This window comes from Mastigoproctus giganteus, chromosome 11, assembly GCF_048544385.1.
Source record: "Mastigoproctus giganteus isolate SK-2022 chromosome 11, ASM4854438v1, whole genome shotgun sequence".
In the NCBI taxonomy this organism is placed as follows: Eukaryota; Metazoa; Arthropoda; class Arachnida; order Uropygi; family Thelyphonidae; genus Mastigoproctus; species Mastigoproctus giganteus.
This window is the reverse complement of record NC_143585.1, coordinates 30,200,450-30,223,724: the sequence shown is the minus strand read 5'-3', so window position 1 is coordinate 30,223,724 and position 23,275 is coordinate 30,200,450. Positions and strand designations below refer to the sequence as shown.

The 23,275-nt window shown below is 39.1% G+C and overlaps 1 protein-coding gene across 1 annotated transcript in view; it reads left to right on the top strand.

Annotated features, from left to right (window-relative positions):
• LOC150077846 (regulating synaptic membrane exocytosis protein 2-like) overlaps positions 1 to 23,275 on the top strand; it is a 723,475-nt gene that overhangs the window by 498,380 nt on the left and 201,820 nt on the right. Inside the window, exon 17 of the mRNA XM_090384380.1 lies at positions 6,989 to 7,206. Coding sequence (XP_090240506.1) covers positions 6,989 to 7,206 — 218 coding nt within the window. The remainder of the gene's footprint in view (positions 1 to 6,988; positions 7,207 to 23,275) is intronic.

Here is a 23,275-nt window from a genome sequence, read left to right as displayed (position 1 = left end):
GGCAACTGTAATAGGAGAAAATTGTAATTGTAACAGGAGGAAAACAGGAGATTTTTGTGCCAAAATAAGAAAAAGAAACAGGTTTGTTGAGAAAAGCAGTTCTTCCAAAAAAAAAAACAGATTTTTCAGAAAAAGAAAGTTTCTGTAAAGTCTATACTACATTAGAAATTAAATTTTGGTGACAAAATACATATTTTATATTAAAATACAGCTAAATGACTGTATACTGCCATACCGTTGCAATTGGGTATCCAGTTTTTTTTTGTGACTGCTGCCTTAGAGTGATAGTAGATGCCTTCTCCTGATGGTCTTCTAACTGGTACAGTATGCTTTCATACATTAACTTTCCAAGGATTATTCTTTTCTTTGGATTCCTTTTTGGATTGTCTGTTAGACACCAACTGATTGTGATTGAATTGAGAAAGATGCTGTTGAAGACTGCACCTCTCAGAAATATTGAGTTTATAACAATTGCACTGCTATTCAGTGTTGGCTGACAAGAGCATTTTCAAAGCTTCTCCAGAAAGGGATTAGAATTGAGTTTTTTTTTTTTTTTTTTTTTTTTTTTTCTTCTTCTTCTTCTTCTTCTTCTTCTTCTTCACCTGGTTGGACAGTGAATGGATGCTGACTGCTTGCAGCACATGCTTAGACTAGTTTGGAAGAGAGTGAGCAAATTGCAGATTCCTTTTCAGGAGAACAGTTTTTATAGAAGTAGCTATAGAAGAGGCATTTGGTAGAAACTGAACATCTGTGTGTGTGTTAGAGAGAGAGAGAGAGAGAGAGAGAGAGAGAGAGAGAGAGAGAGAGAGAGAGTGGAGAGACTTTATAAAAGATAGGTCTTAATTAATTTGACTGCTGCCTTTTGGAGAGTATAGAAACTTGAGAGAGAGAGAATATCAATGGGTGATACACCAGATGTGTGAAGAATATTCCATGGTAGGGGAGATTTGTGATTTGTACATAGTGTGCATAGTATTAGGGTCAGGTGCCACCTGTGGTTTCCCACATCTGCATCATATGTTTGCTGTGAAGGAATACAGTACTACTTTAAATGCCAGAAAAGTGTTGTGTGTTGTATATGACATATTGTGTTAGGTTCTGTTGTGTGTCCTGGCATTTGGCCACAGGGCCCCTGGTGGGACTCCACGTTGCCTGCACACACCACTAGGAGATAGCCAGGCTGCCCATTATTCTCTGGCTTGTCTCTGCCAGGGTCGCCAGAGCTTCCTGGACGGAGACAAAAAAAAAAAAAAAAAAAGGTAGAGTCGAGGACGTACAGAGTGTATGCAAGAAAGGAGGGTATAGCTAGAAATATGGAGGATGTAGGCGAAGGCATCCTACAGGTTATCAGTGTAGCAATAAGCGCCATCAGGTGAAAGGGGAACCTGGGAAGGACGATAAATAAGACACAGCAAGAGAGCTGTGTGTAAGTTGCCACTGAGGAACCAGGTGGCCCGTACGCCTGTTGATCCTATCCAGGTTAAGATTGGATGGCCAGTTAGGTAAGGATCAGATGTTTGGGTTGTTCCTATTTTGTGTTAGCAATAGGGTACTCTGTCTTGTGAAGAGGGCTTGTGCAAACTTGGTAAACTCATAGTAGTAGTTTTCTTCAGTGATGAATAAGTGTTCATTTCCTTGAGGGTTATCTTGTATACGAGTAAACAGGATGCTGCGGAGGTCTTCATAGTGTTGACAGGTATATACTAAATGGTTCCAGTCTTCTATTTGACCACATGCACAGTAGGGGTTGTCAATGATTCCCATGGATGTTAGTTTATGGTTTATTGATCCTTGTCTGGTAATGAGGTAGGTGGTATAAAGACCAGGAGAGAACCAATTTGGAGACTTGGGAAATATAGCATTCATATAAGGTATAAATTTCTTGGTGATTGGCCCCTTGTCAGTAGCAGTCCATCTGTCCTGCCAGGTCTGAAGTAGTAGGATGGCAATTTTGTTTCTTTTCCTGCCTGATTTCATTCAGGTTATTGATGGAGTGTCCAAGGATAGTTGCTGGTATACCCCTGGATAGACAGTAGTGGAGGCCCCTTCGAATAACCTCCAGATCAAGCGGAAGGATGCCCGCAAGAACCTGAAGGGCTGGGTTGCTAACTATGCAGCATGTCCTTGTAATAGTAAGAAGGATGGTGCGCTGGATGGTTCCCAGTTTACGTTTGTTGTTGTAAATAGTTGTCCTGTGAAACCAGACCCCAGATCCATACGTTATGAAGAGAAGGAAGATTGATTTGTGGAGAACCTTAAGGGTGCATCGATTCAATCCCCAATCAAGGCAACTCACCCGTGCAATGACAGCAGTGTAGTTTCTCACTTTCACATGGAGGTGTGCAAGATGCGGAGAGAAAGTGAGCTTAGGGTCAAGTACTGTTGTTGTTGTTATTTGGTTTTTAGGAGCATTAGCAACTAAGGCCATATTGCTCCGGAGATATGCGGTGGTCATTCCCTGACCTTTCCGCATCCTCCGTATTTGGTGGTCACGGGCTCGAACCCTGGTCTAATCAAGAAGCGTGTGCTACGCACTGCCGTTCCTGCACACCTGGCTACAGAGACGCCCTGGGTCAAGTACTATTCCCAGTAGTTTTAATATAGAAACTAGCTTGATGGTTTAGCCTTGAAGTTTGATAGTGGGGTTTCTAGTAGGCTGCAGTGATCCCTTTAGGAGAATGGATTGTGTCTTTTGGGGTGAGAGTCTTAGCTTGTGTAGGGCTGCCCAGTTCTGAAGGATTTGAAGTGCCTGGTTTCCTCTGGCTTCCAGAGACGCTCTGCTGTCAGCCTCAATCGAGATGGTCACATCATCAGCAAAAGCTTGTATAGCTACAGGACCTAGGTCCAGTCCAAGGAGCTCATCCTGGACAATGTTCCACAGAAAAGGACCAAGGACTCAACCCTGTGGGCAACTTCTGTAGATAGACCTGGTGATTTTTTGGTACATTGAGGAGATTGTAATTTTCCTATTTGATAAGTAGTTTTCGATGCATTTGTATAAATTTAATGGAATATTTGCTTGCCTAAATCTGCGAAGAATACTTGCCCACCAGAGCCTATCGAAGGCTCCTGCAAAATATATTGCTATTAGTAGGTAGTATTTGAAGGTAGAAGTTGAGACGATCCTTTGCAGTGCGTCTTCTGTACAGCTCCCTGGTCGAAATCCAAACTAGAAGTTGGACTGGAGCCCAGCTTTGGTGTAATGGTCTTGGAGCCGTACTAGGAGTAGACGTTCATGTGATTTGTACAGAGTGAGTAACTGTTAGGTTTATCATTATTAATTGCAGTAGTAGTATTGGCAAATGATGCAAAGAAACAAGCTTACACAGCATCAGCCAAAACAAAAAAATTACCCATCTCATCTGTCCATTTCTTCCAGTAATATGTCTAAAGCTTCTTGAAATTTATTTATACTATCCACTTCCACAACACCAGATTTTTTGGATGCAGAGGAAGCAATATTTGTGATGTACTAATGCCAAGAGAGACTAACAGTTAGGATAATTTCTAGTAGAGATATGTTATTTGTCTAAAAATCTGTGTGCCATCAAAGATGAGCAAAAGAACAATAGAATCTTTTTTATGAGAAATAAGATTCTGAGTTTTAGAGGGATTAAAATTAACTAAGTTTTCTTTTCCCCACTGAAGAATTACCTGGAAATCATCATTAAGGACTTGGTAGAGGATGTTAGATGAAGCTATTTATGCAGGACAAGGTTTACAAATTGGAAGGTGGAATGTAGTGTGCTGTCATCAGCAAAACTATGAATTTTTCAGTCAGTGGAAAAGGTTATTAATGTACAAGAGGAAAAGAGTGAGAAAAAGAACAAGCTTGGGGAACACCAGCATTAGTGGAGCAGTTAGAATTTTGCTAGCAGGGATAAGAAAGTGATTATTCCCTTGTATAAGGCAACTGTCAGGCCACATCTTGAGTACAATATGCAGGTCTGGAGGCCTCATTTTAGGAAGGATGTAGAGCTGCTGGAACAAGTACAGAGAAAGGCAGCGAGATTGATGAATGGAACAAAGTGTTGCTCTTATGAAGAAAGGCAAATTGCAGTGTCTGGAGACTAGGCACTTGCAAGGTGATCTGATTGAGGTGTATAGGCCTTGAATGGTTTGGGCAAGCTCAATGCTGATGGGATTCTTCCTCTTGCCCAGATTAATCACCTGAGGGGACATAAATTCAAATTGATTAAAGATAGTTGTAGAACATATGTGCAGAAATTTGCCTTTAGCCAGTGGATGTTGATGGCTGGAAGAAACTTCCATCTGTTGTTGTGGAAGTGGACAGCTTAAATAAATTCAAGGCAGAAGTAGACAAACATTTGGAGGAATGGATGGGTGAAATGGGAAGTTTTTTTTTTTTTTTTTTTTTTTTTTTTTTTTGGCTAATGCTGTATAAGCTTGATTTCTTGCATCATGTGCTCCTACTAATGCTATCACCAGTTAATTTAAAATGGCAGAATTCATATTGGCGATCACTGATCAGATAGAAAGTTTAGAGTTTGTTCAAGAGTTGGTGTTTGATGGAATTTCCCATTACTATTGAAAGAGTAGAGGTAAGTACAGTAGGATGATAATAATTGAATGGGAGAGATTTATCAGCCTTTTTTAGGAACTATCTGATAAGAGCAAATATCCAAGCAGAATAAAACTAACCGGTGAAATCAGGAAAGTGTAAAAGGTGACACAGAATGAACTTGTTTTCAGAATAGGTGGAGCAATGCCATTAGGACTTGGGTCTTTCTTGTCATCAAGATTGTTTAGCATCTAGAATTAGCATTAGTAGAGGCATATGATGCAAGAAAGCAAGCTTATGCAGCATCAGCCAAAAAAAAACACGCTCCCATTTCACCCCTCCGTTTGTTCCAAGTACCTGCCCAGCTCAGCCTTAAATTTATTTAGGCTATCAACTTCCACAACAAAGGATGGAAGTCTGTTCCACCAACCAACCACCCACTGGCTAAAGGCAAACTTTCACACATCTATCCTACATCTGTCTTTTCTCAATTTGAATTTATGCCCTCTCAAATGATTATTCTGAGCAAGAGGAAGAATTCCATCAGCATTGAACATGCTCAAACCATTCAAGGCTTTATATACCTCTATCAGATCACCTAGCAGGTGCCTAGTCTCCAGACACTGTAATTTGCAAAATTTAAGCCTTTCTTCGTAAGAGAAACCCTTTGTTCCATTCACTAATCTTGTTGCCCTTCTCTGTACTGGCGCCTCCGTAGCCAGGTGGGTAGGAGCAACAGTGCATAGCACACGCTTCTTGATTAGACTGGGGTTCGTGCCCATGCCCACCAAATATAGAGGATGCGGAAAGGTCAGGGAATGACAACCGCATATCCCCAAAGCAATATAGTCTTAGTTGCTAATGCTCCTAAAAACCAAATAACAGAACAAAACATTCTCTGTACTCATTACAACAGCTCTACATCCTTCTTAAAATGAGGCCTCCAGACCTGTATACAGTACTCAAGGTGTGGTCTGACCATTGCCTTATATAAGAGGATAATCACCTCCTTATCCCCGCTAGAAAAATTCCTGTATATCATTGACAAGCCACTTTGAGCTACTCTTGCAGACCGTCTGCACTGCTCAGAAAACTTCATATCTGCCTGCACAATTACCCCCAGGTCCTTTTCGTTCTCTGCCACTCTCAGTGTAGTACCACAGTGTTGATACATCACTTTGGTGTTGCTGCTACCATATGTTTGTTTGTTTGTTATTTGGTTTTTAGGAGCATTAGCAGCTAAGGCCATATTGCTCCAGGAGGATATGCGGTGGTCATTCCCTGACCTTTCCGCATCCTCCGTATTTGGTGGGCACAGGCTCAAACCCCGGTCTAATCAAGAAGCGTATGCTACGCACTGCTGCTCCTGCCCACCTGGCTACGGAGGCGCCTGCTACCATATGTAGTACTTTACATTTGTCAGTGTTAAACTTCATTCGCCACCTCTCAGCCCATGCTCAACTTTTCTAGATCCTGTTGTAGTAGCGTACTATCATTATGTCCTTAACAACCCTGCCAACCTTTGTATCGTCTGCAAACTTGGACATTAAGCTTGATATACCATCATCAATATCATTTATAAATACAGAAAACAACAATGGACCGAATACTGAACCCTGAGGGACTCCACTAATAACATTAGTCCACGATGAGCAGTGTCCATTGATTACCACTCTCTGTCTTCTCCCACTCAACCATCCCTTTATCCATAGCAGCAATTTGCCTCCAATTTGTGCAGCATTCTTCCATGTGCAACAGTATCAAAAGCCTTTCTAAGATCCAAATATATGATATCAGTTATTCCCTGCATCCTGTTCCTTTGTGACTACATTATAGTATCCAATCAAATCAGTCAGGCAAGACTTTCCCTTAACAAAACCATGATGTGTCCGAGCTATAACTGAAGTCTCGTCTAGATGATCCTGCAGTGTTTCTTTAACCAGTAATCTTCTAACATCCTTCTGTCATCATTGAGTGGAGTGTACTGGGTATGATAAGAGAAGGTTTACCAAGATCATCAATACAAGAGTTAGAAGAAAAGTATAATGCTAGTAAGTCAGCTTTACCTTTGGCTGAGGAGGCAATAGAACCATCAGGTTTTAACATTCTGGCAAGGGACCAGAATGCTTTACTACCATTTGGACAAGAAGTTAGTGTTCTACTATTAGCTTGTTCAAAATCATGTTTGAATTGATTACTGACTTTGATTGATTAATTTATTCTGTACTTATCCTTAAGCATTCAACACATAAAAGAGTAGGAGGAGAAGATTTCAACCCCCTTATTCTAGTTAAACAAAACTTTTGAGATCTTTATATTGCATAAAAATTTCCGCTGATATGTATTTTATGGCTCACCTGTTATAAAATTTTATAATAATAGTTAACACTTAAATTTATAAGAAACAAATTTCTCATAAATGGTTTATAAATTTTATTTATTGTTATTATTTTTTAAATTTTGTAGACCTCATTCTCCACTTCAGGGTCCTCCAATTGTAGCAAGTCGGCATACAGCTCATCCCCATTCTGTAGGTGGTACACCATCAGGCACACCTTCCCCCAAAAAGCGCCAACTTCCTCAGATACCTGTGAGAAGAGCAAGCAGAGATCAGATGACTTTAGATCTTGAAGAACGTGCAAGGCAGTTAAAACTTCGAATGCAAATGCAGAAAAGGCATGAGCGTAAGTTTAAATAAAAAATTTTATAAAAAATTTGTATTATTATAGGCCAAAAGATTCCAGGCTTTTGCTGCATCAGTAAAAAAAAAAAAATCTTCTCTGCACAACCTATATCCACTGTACTCTTATACCCGTCCTACCACCTGAAGGTACCAATCCATCTGCCTCTTAAATTTCACTTTACCAATAGCTTCAACAAAATACTGACCAAATGTACTTCCTCGGTTTCAGTCTCTTAGTTCTTCTCCCAGTATGTGTCACTTGGTTTTTCTATCCCATTTCAATGTGAAGATTCCACTGTTTATTTTTCACCCATCCAAGTGCCATAAATGCACTAATCAGATTTGTATAATATTGGTGTAGGTACACCATAGTTAACCCATAAAATAAAACTACGTAAGTAGTGTAAAGGCATTGTTTTAATTATAATTAAACAATGCCTTTACACTACTTATGTAGTTTTATTTTATGGGTTAACTATGATATACAGTCCATTTCGGTTATTTGGGACACATTGGGACTAGTGCATTTTGGCCCGATTAAGCGGCTGCCCCAATTATCCGAAGTTTCACGTAAATAGTTAAAAATACAATGTAACCCTCCCCTTACAGTTGATTCACTGTACAATCAAATCACGTTACGACGAACTCACCATAGTAAAGTACCATTCACTATACGATGTGTAGTAAGCGCCGGTCATTGTGATCCCATTTGTGAATTGAATTTCAATTCTATTAAACAGCGATTCTAATTAGAGAAAATAGGAGGAATGTTATCCACAGGCTATGAAAGCAAAGATATATTAAGAACAAATTTACCCATTATTACCTTACTTACCAATTAAAAAATTAAATAATATGTGAAAATCGGAAGAATATACATGATAATCGGAATAATTAATACGTACTGTAATATGTACATACGAACTAGTTGACATTTCTGTTCACTGACATTTGTGGGTGGGGGTTAAAATTTAAAACAGTAAAAAGATAAGCAATCAATAACGAAGAACACGGCACACACAAATTGCAAGTAACATGATACATGCAAGTGAGAACGGAGTAACAAGTTACAAAGCTTTAAAAATAGGAATGAAGAGAAGATTCTGAAAATTATTTTTTTTATATGATTGAAGATTCCATAGAAGTGTAAACACATTTTACCATAATAACCCACAGAATTCCAGCTGTGAGTATTATCGCAAATTCAGTAAGATCGAGTTTACTGTCCATTTATGATAGATTTCACTAACAGAAAAGCCCAATAAACAGGTGACTGCTAATTGTTTTTATTGTTTTATGATTATGACCTCCAGAATTTCGACCGAACCACGTGGTATCGTTGGAGACAATCGTAGGGTAATCTCCAGTGCTGCGGTCTCCTGCCCCCAATTAAACGGCATGCTGTCCCAATTAAGTGAAGTAAACCCTGGCTATTTTCTCGATTGGTTTCTGTTTTTTAAGATTTGCCCCAAATAAACGGCTGCCCCGATTAACTGGTGGCCCAAATAACCGGAATCCACTGTAATTATATCTCAGATACCTGGTATCACATTGTGAAGTAGTTTTATTTTATGGGTTATTATTTTATTTTATGGGTAGATACACCATAAAAACAAATTATGGTGTATCTACACTAATATTATATAGTTAATTTAAACCCATATAGAATTATGCCTTGTGCATTTAGTCTTTAAATATAGTATCATTCTGTTCACCATTTGGCATCTCTCATATTATGGCATTAACTTTGCAACTGTAATGGCATGTTTGCATTACCAGGGTACCTGCCCACCCACCAATGATAGGCCAACAAGCCTTGAAACGGTGCCATCTGGTTGGCAGGATAAGAATAAGTAACAGTAGTCTTCTCTACTAGAAAAGCATACTTATTCAAAGTAGTGCAATACCTGATATTTCGTTGTGAAGGTAGCCACAATTGAGATATAATTAAAATGATGCCTTTACACTACATACGTAGTTTTCTTTTATGGGTTAACTATGGTGTATATACACTGATATTATATAGTTAATTTAAACCCATATGGAATTAATCAGATCTGTATCATGCACATCAATCATGTTTCTTATTTGCACATTTTTCCCTAGATGCACAGTTTCCAAGCTCTGCAATCCACATCTTTGTAGCACCTCCTTATAGGGACATCTGTTTGCTATTCTCACCAGACAAGTTGTCCAGCTTTTGATCCTTCCCTGAGGCTCGATGTCTTTCTTTAGATGCCCCCTCTAGACTGGAACTAAAAATTATAAATTGAATCCCACTGCTGACATATAACAGAACAATAATCTACTTCTCCATTGATGCAAAAGTATGGTAAATCATTGATAACACATCTATCTGCTTACACTGCATGGTAATTTTCATGTGCATGAGTTATCATTGGAGCCGACCGGGCTAGCCGGGTTGGTAAAGTGCCTGCCTGGCAACCCACAGGTCGCGGGTTCGATTCCCGCCTCGGGCTTGGATCAAAGTACTGCAAAAACCTTGGGAGGTGCATTATGGCCACAGAAGCCCATGCGCCAACAACTACCCAAAAAAAAAAAAAAAAAAAAGTTATAATTGGATTGTGATTTATTAAATAGAGAACCTTACATTTGGCAGGATTAAAATGTAACTGCAACTTTTATTTCTCCAGTTGTGGATGCAGCCTGACAAAATCATTCTGAAGGCAATCAGCCTGACTTGCATCATTCACCACCTCCCCAATGTTCATATTATTTGCAGATTTAAATATCATACCCTTTGTTTTCTTGTTATCATTCAAGAAAATCAAAAAGAAGAATGGCCCGAGCACTAAACCTCGATGAACCCAAACCTATAACCCTGGCCCTTTCTTTAAAAGTAACTCTATGGCAACTCTTTGCCTCATATCTTTCAGCAATCCCAATGCATACCAGTTAACATACTCCCTTATGGAATTGTATCAAATGCTTTTCTGAGTACATGATGGGAGCCTTGTCAGTTTATTTGGCTGTAGAGTTGTGGAAGGCTTGTAGGGCAGGATTTTTCTCTTTCTGTGCTTGATAACACGAGACACTATTTCTACAGTGATGGGATACATTTAAATAGAAGGGGTGAAAGAATATTTGTTGATGCCATCGAGGCATTGTTAAGGTTGGTTGGAAACAGCTACCTGTTTCCAACCACATTAACAGGTGTGGGGGATACACAGATTACTAGATTAACAGTAGCCACAGGCAGAGGTGAAAGTGATTCTTGCACTGTTTCTATTGTAACATGCAGCATCCTAGGAAACAGGGGATTTCAAAACCTGCTGGGGGTCCTCATGGAACAAGCAATGACATAAGCTGTGTTAGAATTTTCCTAAGAATAAAAACAAGTTACAGGTATAGTTGTATGTGCACTAATGCTAAGAGTATAGCAAATAAATTTGATGAGTTTGAAATATTGGTCAAATCATTAAATTCAGACATTATGGGGATAGCGGAGACATGGTGTCACTAAGATATAAGGGATTCAGAATTTCAGTATCGGGAGTTCAATGTGTACAGAAAGGACAGACAAGATGGGAGAAAGGAAGGGGTTATGCTCTTGCTTAAGAAGCACATAAAATTTAAGGTAGTGCATCTAGTATACATCGCTGGACAGTGCAGTGTCAAGTCAGTTTGGTGTAACATAAGCATTGGGAGATCAAAATTTAGAGTAGGAGTGTGCTATAGACCTAATGACTCTGATGAGTATAATAAGAAACTGTACAGGGAAATAGAGTGGGCCAGTAAATCAGAGAGTCGTATAATGGGGAATTTTAATTTCCCAGATATTGACTGGAATTTGTGGGTTGGTCACTGACACACTAGCAAGGCTTTTCTGTATTTCTTGGGCGATTGTTTCCTACACTGCATGTTTGAGGGGGCAACAAGAGAAAGCAGTACTCTTGATCTGATTAAAGCAGTGACCTTCAAGCATTAAGAATATGCAGATAAAAGATCCAGTGATCACAATGTGTTGTTGATGTGCAATTTATTTAAAGAGGGTCCTGAGCCGGATATCATCATTCTTCTTTTTCTTGGTGATTCCTCTCTCTCTCTCTCTCTCTCTCAGGGTAACTCGGGAATTTTTTTTTTTTTTGGCTGGTGCAGCATAAGCCTCAGGCTTCCTTGCACCATATAGCTGCTAATAATAATAATAATAATAATAATAATAATAATATAACTACTGTCAGAGGCAAGGGAAAGAACTTTTGGTTTTGTAATGGTGACCACAGCTGTCTTGAACAGTTTTTAAGTTCTGTACAGTAGGATCAACTGATGAAGTTAGCAACAACAAATTCTAAGTGGGAAGCAAATCAGGGTTGCTATTGTAGAAGCTACTAGGCTTTTTATATCAAGTAAGAAATACAGTTTAAGGCATAGACTTAAATGGATGTCAGATGACCTGATGAGACTCATGGCAGCAAAGAAAAATGCATGGAATTCATATCAAGTATCACATGATACAATAGATATAAAATAGTTGACAAAGAGACATGCGTCTCGAAAGCTACTGATTTTGTTAGTATATATTTGTATTAAACTGGATTATAACTAACTTACGTGTATATTATAGATATAAAATAGTCTGTAATCAATTCATAAAGGAAATGAGGCAAATTAAGCTAGATTATACGCTGTCTCTGGCAAAGAATGCAAAGAAAAGTTCAAAGACTTTTTTACTTATATAAAGCAGTGGCAGGGGTTGAATTACATTAATCTACTAGACACAAATAGATTGACTGTTGACAATTCAGCGTCTCCGTAGCCAGGTGGGCAGGAGCAGCAGTGCGTAGCACATGCTTCTTGATTAGACCGGGGTTCGAGCCCATGCCCACCAAATACAGAGGATGCGGAAAGGTCAGGGAATGACCACCGCATATCCCTGGAGCAATATGGCCTTAGTTGCTAATGCTCCAAAAAAAAAAACCCCAAAAACCCAGTTGACAATTCTGCTCAGAGTGCAGACAAACAATGGGTATTTTGCATCTACCTTTACACATGAAGAATTTTTTTAGAGATTAGGATGTCAGAAGTGAAACTTTTAGTCACAATTCTGAGGGCATCCTTGGATTCAGGGGAGGTCCCTATATTGACTGGAGATCTGCAAATGTATCCCCAGTTCATAAAGGGGATCAAAAGGTGGTATAACTAATTACAAACCTGTTAGCTTAACTTCTCTTTCAGGGAAAATAATGGAGTCTCTGGTTAAAGTAAGGCAGGTTCATTTAGACAGGAATGCACTTATACTGCAGTCACAGCATGGATTTTTTAAGGGGTGACCTTGTCTGACCAATCTGATTGGATATTATTATGTAGTAACAGAAGATGCAAAAAATAATTTTGATATCATATACATAGACTTTTAGGAAAGCTTTTGATTCTGTTGCACATAAAAGACTACTGAACAAATTAGAGCAGTGTGTTAGTAAGGGTAAGCTACTGCTCTCGATAAAGAGATGGTTAAGAGGAAGAACCCAGAGTGTAGTTATTAATGAGCAATGCTCTTTGTGGACTAATGTTATTTGTGGAGTCCCTCCGGATTCAGTGCTGAGCCCATTGTTGTTTTCTGTATTTATTAATGGCATTTATGAAGTTATATCAGGCTTCATGCCTAAATTTGCAATAATACAGAGGTAAGCAGGGTGGTTAATGACAGTAATCAAAGTAAGCTGTTTCAACAAGATCTAAACTAATTAGGCCAATGGGCTGAGAAACGGCAGTTGAAGTTTAACATTGACAAAAGCAAGGTACTGCATATGGGTAGGAGTAATCCCAGATTAATGTACTAACTGTGTGATACTACACTCAGTGGAGCAATATGGCCTTAGTTGTTAATGCTCCTATAAACCAAATAACAACAATAACATACTACACTCGGGGTAGTTGAAAATGAGAAATACATCTGGGTAATTGTGCATTCTGATATGAAAATCTCTGAGCAATGCAGGCTCCAGGAAAGCTCATTTGGTTTTGTCTATGATAAACAGGAACTGTTCTTGCAGAGATAAGGACATGATTATCCTTTTGTATAATGCAATGGTTCAGCTGCATCTTGAGTACTGTGTACAGGTCCGGCAACATAATTGAAGGAAGGATGCAGATCAGCTGAAACAGGCACAGGGAAAGGCAACAAGATTGGTGAAGAGAACAAAAGGGTGGTCTTATCAAAATAGGCTTCAGATCTGCAAATTGATCTTATTGAGAAGTTTAAGGCTTTGAATGGATTGAGCAAGTTCAGTGCTGATGACATCCTTGTTCCAGCTCAGACTACCCACATGAAGGGCATAAATTCAAATGGAGAAATGATTGATGGTTGCAAGAACTAGACAAATTATTGGTGTGGATGTACAGGTGATGTGGAAGTGTTTTTTTTTTTTTTTTTTTTGGCTGATGCATCTTGCTTTTTTGCCTCATATGACACTACTACTGATAATAATAACACACTTCTGCCCTCATATTTGTTTTCTCAGCATTGTACTGGTCACCTATATTAGCATTAGCATTAGTTGAGGCATAAGATGCAAGAAACTAAGCTTATAGAGCATCAGCCAAAAAAAAAAAAAAATTCTTTCCATTTCACCCATCCAATCACTCCAAATGATTGTCTAGTTCATCCTTAAATTTATTTAAGCTGTCAACTTCCACAACAACAGATGGAAGTCTTCCAGCAATCAACTACCCACTGGCTAAAGGCAAACTTCCGCACATCTGTTATACAACTGTCTTTCCTCAATTTCACAACTATATCTATGCCCCCTCAGGTTCTTAATCTCAGAAAGCAGATGTATCCCATTAGCATTGAGCCTGCTCAAACCATTCAAAGCCTTGTACACCTCAACCAGATCACCTCACAGGTGCCTAGTCTCCAGATGCTGAAACTTACAGAACTTAAGCCTCTCTTGGTAAGAGCACCCCTTTGTTTCTCTCACCAATCTTGTTGCCCATTTCTGTACTCGTTCAAGCAACTCTACATCCTTCTTAAAATGGGGCCTCCAGACCTGTATGCAGTACTCATGGTGTGGCCTAACCATTGCCTTATACAAAGGTATAATCATCCCCTTGTCTTTGCTAGCAAAATTCCTATATATTATTGACAAAACCCCATGACCTGCTCTGGTAGCCTGGCTGCACTGCTCAGAGAACTTCATATCCCACTGCACAGTCTTGTCTATGTGATTACACCCAGATCTTTCTCATTCTCCACCTCCCTGAGTGTAGTACCACACAGTCGGTACGTTTCTCTTAGGTTACTGTTACCCATATGCAGTACTTTTCATTTATCAGTGTTAAACTTCAGTTGCCACTTCTCAATGTTAAACTTCAGTTGCCACTTCTCAGCCCATCTGCCTAACTTTTCTGTTGCAGTAGCATACTGTCTTTACTATCATTAACAACCCTGCCAACCTTTGTAACATCTGCATATTTGGACATAAATCCTGATATACCTTTATCGATATCATTCATCTATAAATACACAAAACAACAATGGGCCCAGCACCGAACTCTGGGGGACTCCACTAATAAAATTAGTTCACGTAGAGCAGTGTCCATTTATTACCACTCTCTGCTGTCTCCCACTCAACCATCAACTATTTGTGCAGCAGTCTTCCATGTGCAACAATATCAAAAGCTTTCATGAAATCCAAGTATATGATATCAAAATAATTTTTTGCATCCAGTTCCTTTGTGACTACATCATAGTATCCAATCAAACTGGTCAGACAAGACTTCCCCTTAACACACCCATGCTGTTTCTGAACTATTACTGCAGCCTTTTCTAGGTGATCACATCCCTTCTTTAACCAGTGACTCTATTGTTTTACCCGGAACAGAAGCTAAACTAACAGGTCTATAATTATTTGCATCACCCTTTGATCCTCCTTTGTGAATTGGGGATACATTTACACATCTACAGTTCATGGGGACCTCCCCTGAATCTAAGAATGCTCTCATAATTATGGCTAAGGGTTTGCTTACTTCCCTTGCCGCCATATCCTAGTGGTCAGGCGCACGGGTGCATAAGTACACGTGCCTTGAGTGACCGGGTTTCAAGCCCATGATTGCTGAATACCGTACTGTTTCTTGTATTCTGTCTATCTTGTGAACTCCTATGACCATTTGGTCGTCCCGGAGTATAAACAGAAAAATAATAAAATAAATAATAATAATAACTGAATAGATTCCATCTGCCCCAGGTTCGCTTATTGAAATGTTGATAGACAGACAGGATTTAACATTGTTGAATACTGGCTCTACCTACCTATGTTCATTTTCCTACCAGATCAACCTCCGCAATAGGCCTTTCCATTTGCTCTGTCCAAGTATCCATTGGGTAACTCTTAACGATCCTCACAACATTGATCATTTCCCAATAATATGCAAAGTTCAAACTTCCTGTTCATTACCAAGAAATAATCCAGTAAAATGGAAATTTCCAAAGGCTGACTGAATAAAATACAGCAGTCTTGTCTCATTCGACAACCATATCATACAGTGCCCTTCTATCAACCATGTTACTGAACACATAACAAACCAAATTCTAACATCTGCAACTGCTGCCATTCCACAATACCAAATTCCTTTGGTATTGTGGAATGTCAGGAAAAGGCAAAAATTAAATTATTGGTGGAATGAAGAGTGCAACTATGCAAATAAAAGAGAAAAACAAAGCATGGAATCAATTCTATGAACATCCAACCACTTCCAATCTTATTAATTATAAACGACTTAGAGTAAGAGTCGTTATATCAGACGAAAAGCAAAAAAAGAATCTTGGATTAAATTCGCTTCCTCAGTTAATAAAAATAGACATCAGACTGATCTGGAATAAGATAAAACTGTTAAATGGCAAATTTCCTCTAACATCTACTCCACTGTTTAACTGGAATGGACAGGAACTCTCTACCCCTGCAGAAATCGCCAATGCACTAGGATCTGTATTTTCTCAGTTGTCCTCCTCTACTGCTTATGACCAATTTTTTCAAAAAAATTAAAATTGTAACTGAAAAATCCAAATTGAATTTCACTGACAGATGTGCATTAACATATAATCAACCAGTCACCATGGTTGAACTGCAGCATGCTCTTACATGGAACAGTGCTGCTGGCCCTGATGGGATATTTTATGTAATGCTCAAAAATTTAGATCCAAAATCACACTCATCACTGCTAATCTTCATTCGAATCTTCACTGAACATACATTCCCAAGCTCCTGGCATCATTCCTACATACTGGCTATCCCAAAACCTGGTAAAGACTATTCTATTCCTCATAACTACAGACTAATTTCACTTACCAGCTGTCTGAGCAAAACCCTCGAAAGAATGATTCATCACTGTCTGACTTGGTATCTTGAGTCCCAAAATTTGATCAATAACAATCAATTTGGATTCAGAAAAAATCAGTCATCATTGGACCTTATAATTAAAGCCAAAGCAAACATCAAAAATGCATTCGTCAAAAAAGAGCATCTCGTTAATGTCTGTCTGGATATTGAGAAAGGCTTTGACACCATACGGCGTTTCGGCATTTTAAATGATCTATATTCTTTTGGCCTGAGAGGAAATTTGCCATATTTCATCCAAAATTTCCTACAACAAAGATCCCTTTAAGTTCGTTATCAGGAAACTCTCTCTAAAAACTTTGTCCAGGAAGAAGGAATCCCTCAAGGGTCCGTTTTCAGCACCACTCTATTCGCAATTAGTATTAATCACTTAACTTAACTCATTCCGAAAACAGTGGACTCATATCTTTATGCCGATGATCTCACAATCTCCTGCCACTCTCAAAACATGAACTATATTGAGAGACAATTGCAGATATCAATAAATCGAATCCAGATTTGGATGACACAAAACGGTTACAGATTATCCAGCCAGAAATCGACTGCCATTCACTTCCGTACCTTGCATAAAATGCATCCTGATCCTGAACTCCAATTAGATAGCCATCCAATTCCAATAGCAAATAGTATTCGTCTGCTTGGCTTAATTTTTGACAGCAAGTTAAACTATCAAAAATACATTGAACATCTCCGAACAGCTTGTCAAAAAAAAATGAACATACTTTGAGCCTTATCAGCAACAACCTGGGAAGCAGACCATTACACCTTGCTGCACTTATATAGATCCATAATCAGATCTCGACTGGACTATGGTGCCTTCGATTCTCCTAGGGAAAGTGCTTTATCTTGCCTTAACCCTATTCAACATTCAGCTCTTAGAATAGCCCTAGGTGCGTTCAGAACATCTCCAGTGCAAAGTCTGTATATAGAAGCCTGTGAAGCTCCTCTAAAGATCAGAAGAAAGATGTTATTACTTAATAATGCAACCAAGATCCAAAGCCAGTTGACCCATCCTAATTGGTCAATATTTAATGATCCACAACTCACAACCTTTTATAGAAACAAACCACAAGCAACTAGGCCTACAGGTATTAGGTTAATGGAACTAGCAGAAAACTAGAATATACAGCTCAATAAAGTCCACCAAGAACCTATAGATCACGTTCCTCCATGGTCTTTCATCATGCCGTCTTGTGACAATTATTTCCACCAATGGGAAAAACACTCTTTAATGGGTATTACAGCTGCACACCAACAGCTGCACATTGCACATATACAATGTTATCCTGACTTCACTAAAATATATACCGATGGATCGAAGTCCGAGAGTGGAACAGGTGCAGCAGCGGTATTCCACGACACTACCATTTCTGTATCACTTCTGACAGAATGCAGTAGGTACACCACTGAATTATATGCCATAAAGCTTGCTCTGGAAAACATTTTCCATATCTCAATCCAAAAGAGCATAATCTACACAGACTTGCAAAGTGTCCTATTAGTAATACAAAAGATTTCCCCACCTACTCATCCATTACTACAGCTCATCAGATAAAAAAGTTAATTTGTCTCAGAGATCATTGGCAAAAGGTTGTCTTCTGCTAGATCCCAGGCCATACTGGAATACCAAGAAACAAAATTGCAGATGCTGCTGCCAAGCATCTCCAGCACAGCCCCAATGAATTTTCTGGTCCCATTCAGTGATTACAAAATGCATATACAAAATATATGTAAGGAACGATGGACACTTCAGTGACAAACACATATACATAACAAACTCCTTGATTGTTATGTTATTTTGGTTTTTAGGAGCATTAGCAACTAAGGCCATATTGCTCTGGGGATATGCGGTGATCATTCCCTGACCTTTCTGCATCCTCCGTATTTGGTGGTCACGGGCTTGAACCTTGGTCTAATCAAGAAGCGTGTGCTACACGCTGCTGCTCCTGCCCACCTGGCTACGGAGGCACCAAACTCCTTGAAATTAAACCTGTATTGCAATTATGGGCCTCCAATTTCTGCACAAACAGACAAGAGGTAGTCCTGGCCAGAGCCCGAATAGACCACATTCATTTGACCCATCTATTCCTGTTATGAGGTAATGACCCTCCACAGTGTACACATTGCCACAGGTCACTCACAATAAAACACATACTCTTGGAATGCACCTTGTATAACAACTCTCATCTAATTTCATTCACTTCTCTCTCAAACTTACAGGCATTGTCACTTAGCCATATCATAGTATAAATTCAAACTTTATAGAATTTTTCTTCTTTCTGAAACAAATAGGTTTATATAACCATTTCTAGCTGCTTCCATAGACGCCAATAAAATTATTATTAACTACTATGGTAGGGGCAATATGGTCTAAGTAGCCTTTGCACCAGAAAAAATCCAAGCAAAACAATAAGCCCCAGGTTTCTTTTTTATGTTTAACTTCAACAGTGTCTCCTCCACTTTGCTCTCCATTATTACAAAATCATTTAGCTCCCTGTTAAAGTTTAGTAAACTTCTGTCCTCCCCTTCCTTACAGAATTCCTCATGTGTAAATGTAGATGCAAAATGCCCATTCAGTTTATCAGCTATCTGAGCAGGATCATCAACAGTCGAACCACCAACATCGAGTGGACCAATCTGATTCATCCCCTTCCTTCTAGAGTTTACATAAGTAAAGAAGTCTTTGTTGTTTTTCTTTGAATCCTTTGATGAGGATTTCCCATAATCAGCCTTCACTTGCCTGACCTCCTTTGTGACTTCATTACAGACCAGCTTATATCTGCTATAGGCTTCTGTGTCACCTGATAATTTATATCCATTCCATGCATTTTTCTTCTCTGCCACACACCTCATTAGTTCATCAGACATCCATTTAGTCTAAATGAATGTCTGATGATTCTCCAATACATAAGGCAGTTCTAAGAGTGAAGTGGGCAATTACTGGCCACTTAGTCTGACTTCAGTAGTAGGGAAAATCATGGAGACTATGATCAAGGGTCGAATTCAGGATCACTTAGATATAAATGTAATTCTAAAAGATACTCAGCATGGATTTGTAAAGGGAAAATCATGTTTAACTAATCTGGGTAGCTATTTTGACAGGGTCATTCAAGAGCTGAACTTAGGGAATAATTTCGACATTATTTATTTGGATTTCAACAGAGAATTTGACTCAGTCCCACATGAGTGGTTATTTTATAAGCTGGAAATGGTTGGAATCACAGAGAAAATCCTTAGATCGATAGCAGGGTGGCTTCAGGGCAGGAGGGCAGAGGGTTGTGGTAAATGGTTATTGCTCAGATTGGGTTGATGTATTAGGACCATCGTTGTTTTTGATTATTATAAATGACATCGATGAAGGGATGGAGGGTGTGATGTCTAAATTTGCAGCTGATGTAAAGATTGGTAAAGAAGTTAATGAATCCTGCCAAGCAGAGCTTCTTCAGAATGACCTAGATAGACTTCAGAGATGGTCAGAAAAATAGCAGCTATTCTTTAATCTGACAAAGTGTAAGGTATTGCACCTGGAGAATAGTAATCCCAAAATAACTTATACACTTGCGTAGTTGAACTAAAGCAGGTAGTGGAGGAAAGAGACTTGGGTATCATGATGCAGTCAGATATGAAGTTCTCCGAGCATTGTAGACTGGTTTCAAGGTAGGCCCACAGTGTCCTATCGATGATTTATAGAACAATTGCTAGAGATAAGGACATCATAATCCCATTATATAAGGCTATTGTTAGACCACACTTGGAATACTGTGTTCAAGTATGGAGACCATACCTAAAGAAACACATTGTTCTTCTTGAAAGGGTCCAAACCCCAGGGGCTCACATCTGGTGAGTATGGGTTTGGCACACCCAGGGTCCTTCTCTTTCTTGGTGATCCCCTCTACATCTCTCTCTCTCTCTCTCTCTCTCTCTCAGGGTAATTCAGAATTTTTTTTTTTTTTTTTGCCTGGTGTAGCATAAGCTTCAGGCTTCCTTGCACCATAAGGCTAATAATAATAAAAGACGGGTAACTCACCTGGTGAGATCGACAAAAGGGCATCCATATGAGAAAGACTTCGAATATATGAGTTGCAGAGCTTGGAACTAGGCACCTTAGAGGAGACTTGATTGAGGTGTTTAAGACTCTGAGAGGTATAAGTAAAATGAATAAGGACAAAATTTTCACAGTTATAAATGATTCAAGGGCTAAGGGCTATAATTTCAAGTTACGGGTGAGTTGTTTAGACTGGATTTCAGAAAGTTTTATTTTAGCCACCGAGTTATAAATTACTGGAATAAGTTATCTACATGGATGGTAGAGGCTGACAGGCTGGAGAAATTCAAAGGTCAGCTGGATAATTACCTATGGGAGGAGGGAAATGCAGTTGTCCATTTCCTTTTCTCTTATTAATTTTTATTATTATTATTAATTAGTTTTTATTCTTATTATTTTATTTTATGTATTTTTTGTTACTTTATTTTATTATTATTATTATTTTATGTTATTATTTATTTTTGGCTGGTGCAGCATAAGGCATAGGCTTCCTTGCACGATGTGGCCATTACTAATACCAATACTAAATATTGAACAGTATTTCTTAGATGGTATGAAAAGCATAGTAGCTTCCAAGATTAATTCCTTGAAAGCTTTCCATTTAGAATTTGCTGTTTTTAATGTCATCATTTGATCCCACTGTATAGAATTTAAAAACTGTCTGAGACCACTATAGTCACCTTTACAAAAACAAAAACCCTTCCCTTTTCCCTTGATGGTAGGTACATCTTTAAGTAAATCCCAGATCAGTAGACTGTGATCACTGCCACCTAGTGGTTCCTTTATTTGCAAATTCCTAATGCATGAATCATCACTGCTGATAATCAGATCAAGAGTATTACTCCCTCTCGTTGCTCCTCGAACATGTTGCTGTAGAAAAGAACCCTCCAATAAATCTACAAAAGTCTTGCTAGCATGTGAGCGACCAACCCACGAGTTCGAGTCAATATCTGGAAAGTTTCAAGAAGGATGTAGAGCTGCTGGAACGAGTACAGAGAAGGGCAATAAGATTAGTGAATGGAACAAAGGGGTGCTCTTACAAAGAAAGGATTAAGTTTTGCAAATTACAGTGTCTGGAGACTAGGCACCAGCGAGGTGATCTGATAGAGGTGTATAAAGCCTTGAATGGTTTGAGCATGCTCAATGCTGATGGGATTCTTCCTCTTGCTCAGAATAATCACCTGAGAGGGCATAAATTCAAACTGAGGAAAGACAGATGTAGGATAGACGTGCAGAAATTTGCCTTTAGCCAGCGGGTGGTTGGTTGGTGGAACAGACTGCCATCCCTTGTCGTGGAAGTTGATAGCCTAAATAAGCTTAAGGCTCAGCTAGACAGGTATTTCGAACGAACAGAGGGGTGAAGTGTAAGTGGTTTTTTTTTTTTTTTTATGGCTGATGCTGCATAAGCTTGTTTTCTTGTATCAAATGCTTCTACTAATGCTAATGCTAAATTGTAACAGGGTGCTTAATGATTTTGTAATAACTGATAATAAAGTGGAGGAGAAATTGTTGAAGTTAAACATAACAAAGGCACCTGGGGTGGATGGGATGTATCCAGTTCTATTAAAGGAGGTGGCAAAGGAAGTAAGCAAACCCTTAGCCCATAATTATGAGAGCATCCTTGGACTCAGGGGAGATCCCCACGGACTGGAGATGTGCAAATGTGTCCCCAATTCACAAATGGGGATCAAATGGTTACACATGTAATTACAGACCAGTTAGTTTAACTTCTGTTCCGGTAAAATAATGGAGTCACTGGTTAAAGATGCATTGCAGGATCTTCTAGACAAGACTGCAGCAATAATTCAGGCACAGCATGGGTTTGTTAAGGGAAAGTCTTTTCTGACAAATTTGATTGGTTATTATGATGTGGTTACAAAGGAACTGGAAGCAAAAAATAATTTTGATATCATATATTTCGATTTCAGGAAATCTTTTGACACTGTTGCGCATGGAAGACTTCTGTACAAATTGGAGTAGAATGGTGTTAAGGGTAAGTTGCTACAATGGATAAAAGGATGGTTGAGTGGGAGAAGACAGACGGTGGTAATCAATGGGTGCTGCTCTTCGTGGTCTAATGTTATTAGAGTCCCACAGGATTCAATGTTGGGTCCATTGTTGTTTTCTATATTTATAAATGATATTGATGAAGGTATATCAGGTTTAATGGCCAAGTTTGCAGATGATACAAAGGAGCAGGGTTGTTAATGACAGTAAAGACAGTATGCTACTCCAACTGGATCTAAATAAGTTGGGAGAATGGGCTGAGAAGTGGCAACTGAAGTTTAACATTGACAAATGCAAAGTACTGCATATGGGTAGCAATAACCGAAAAGAAATGTACCAAGTATGTGGTACTACTCAGGGAAGTGGAAAGTGAAAAATACCTGGGGGTAATCGTGCAGTCAAATATGAAGTTTTCTGAGTAGTGCAGAGGGGTTGTCAGGGCAGGTCATGGGGTGTTGTCAATGATATACAGGAATTTTGCTAGCAGGGAAAAGGAAGTGATTGTCCTTCTGTATAGGGCAATGGTCAGGCTACGCCTTGAGTACTGTGTGCAGGTCTGGAGGCCTCATTTTAGGAAGGATGTAGATTTGCTTGAGCATGTACAGAGAAGGGCAACAAGATTGGTGAGGAGAATGAAGGGATCCTCTTACCAGGAGAGGCTT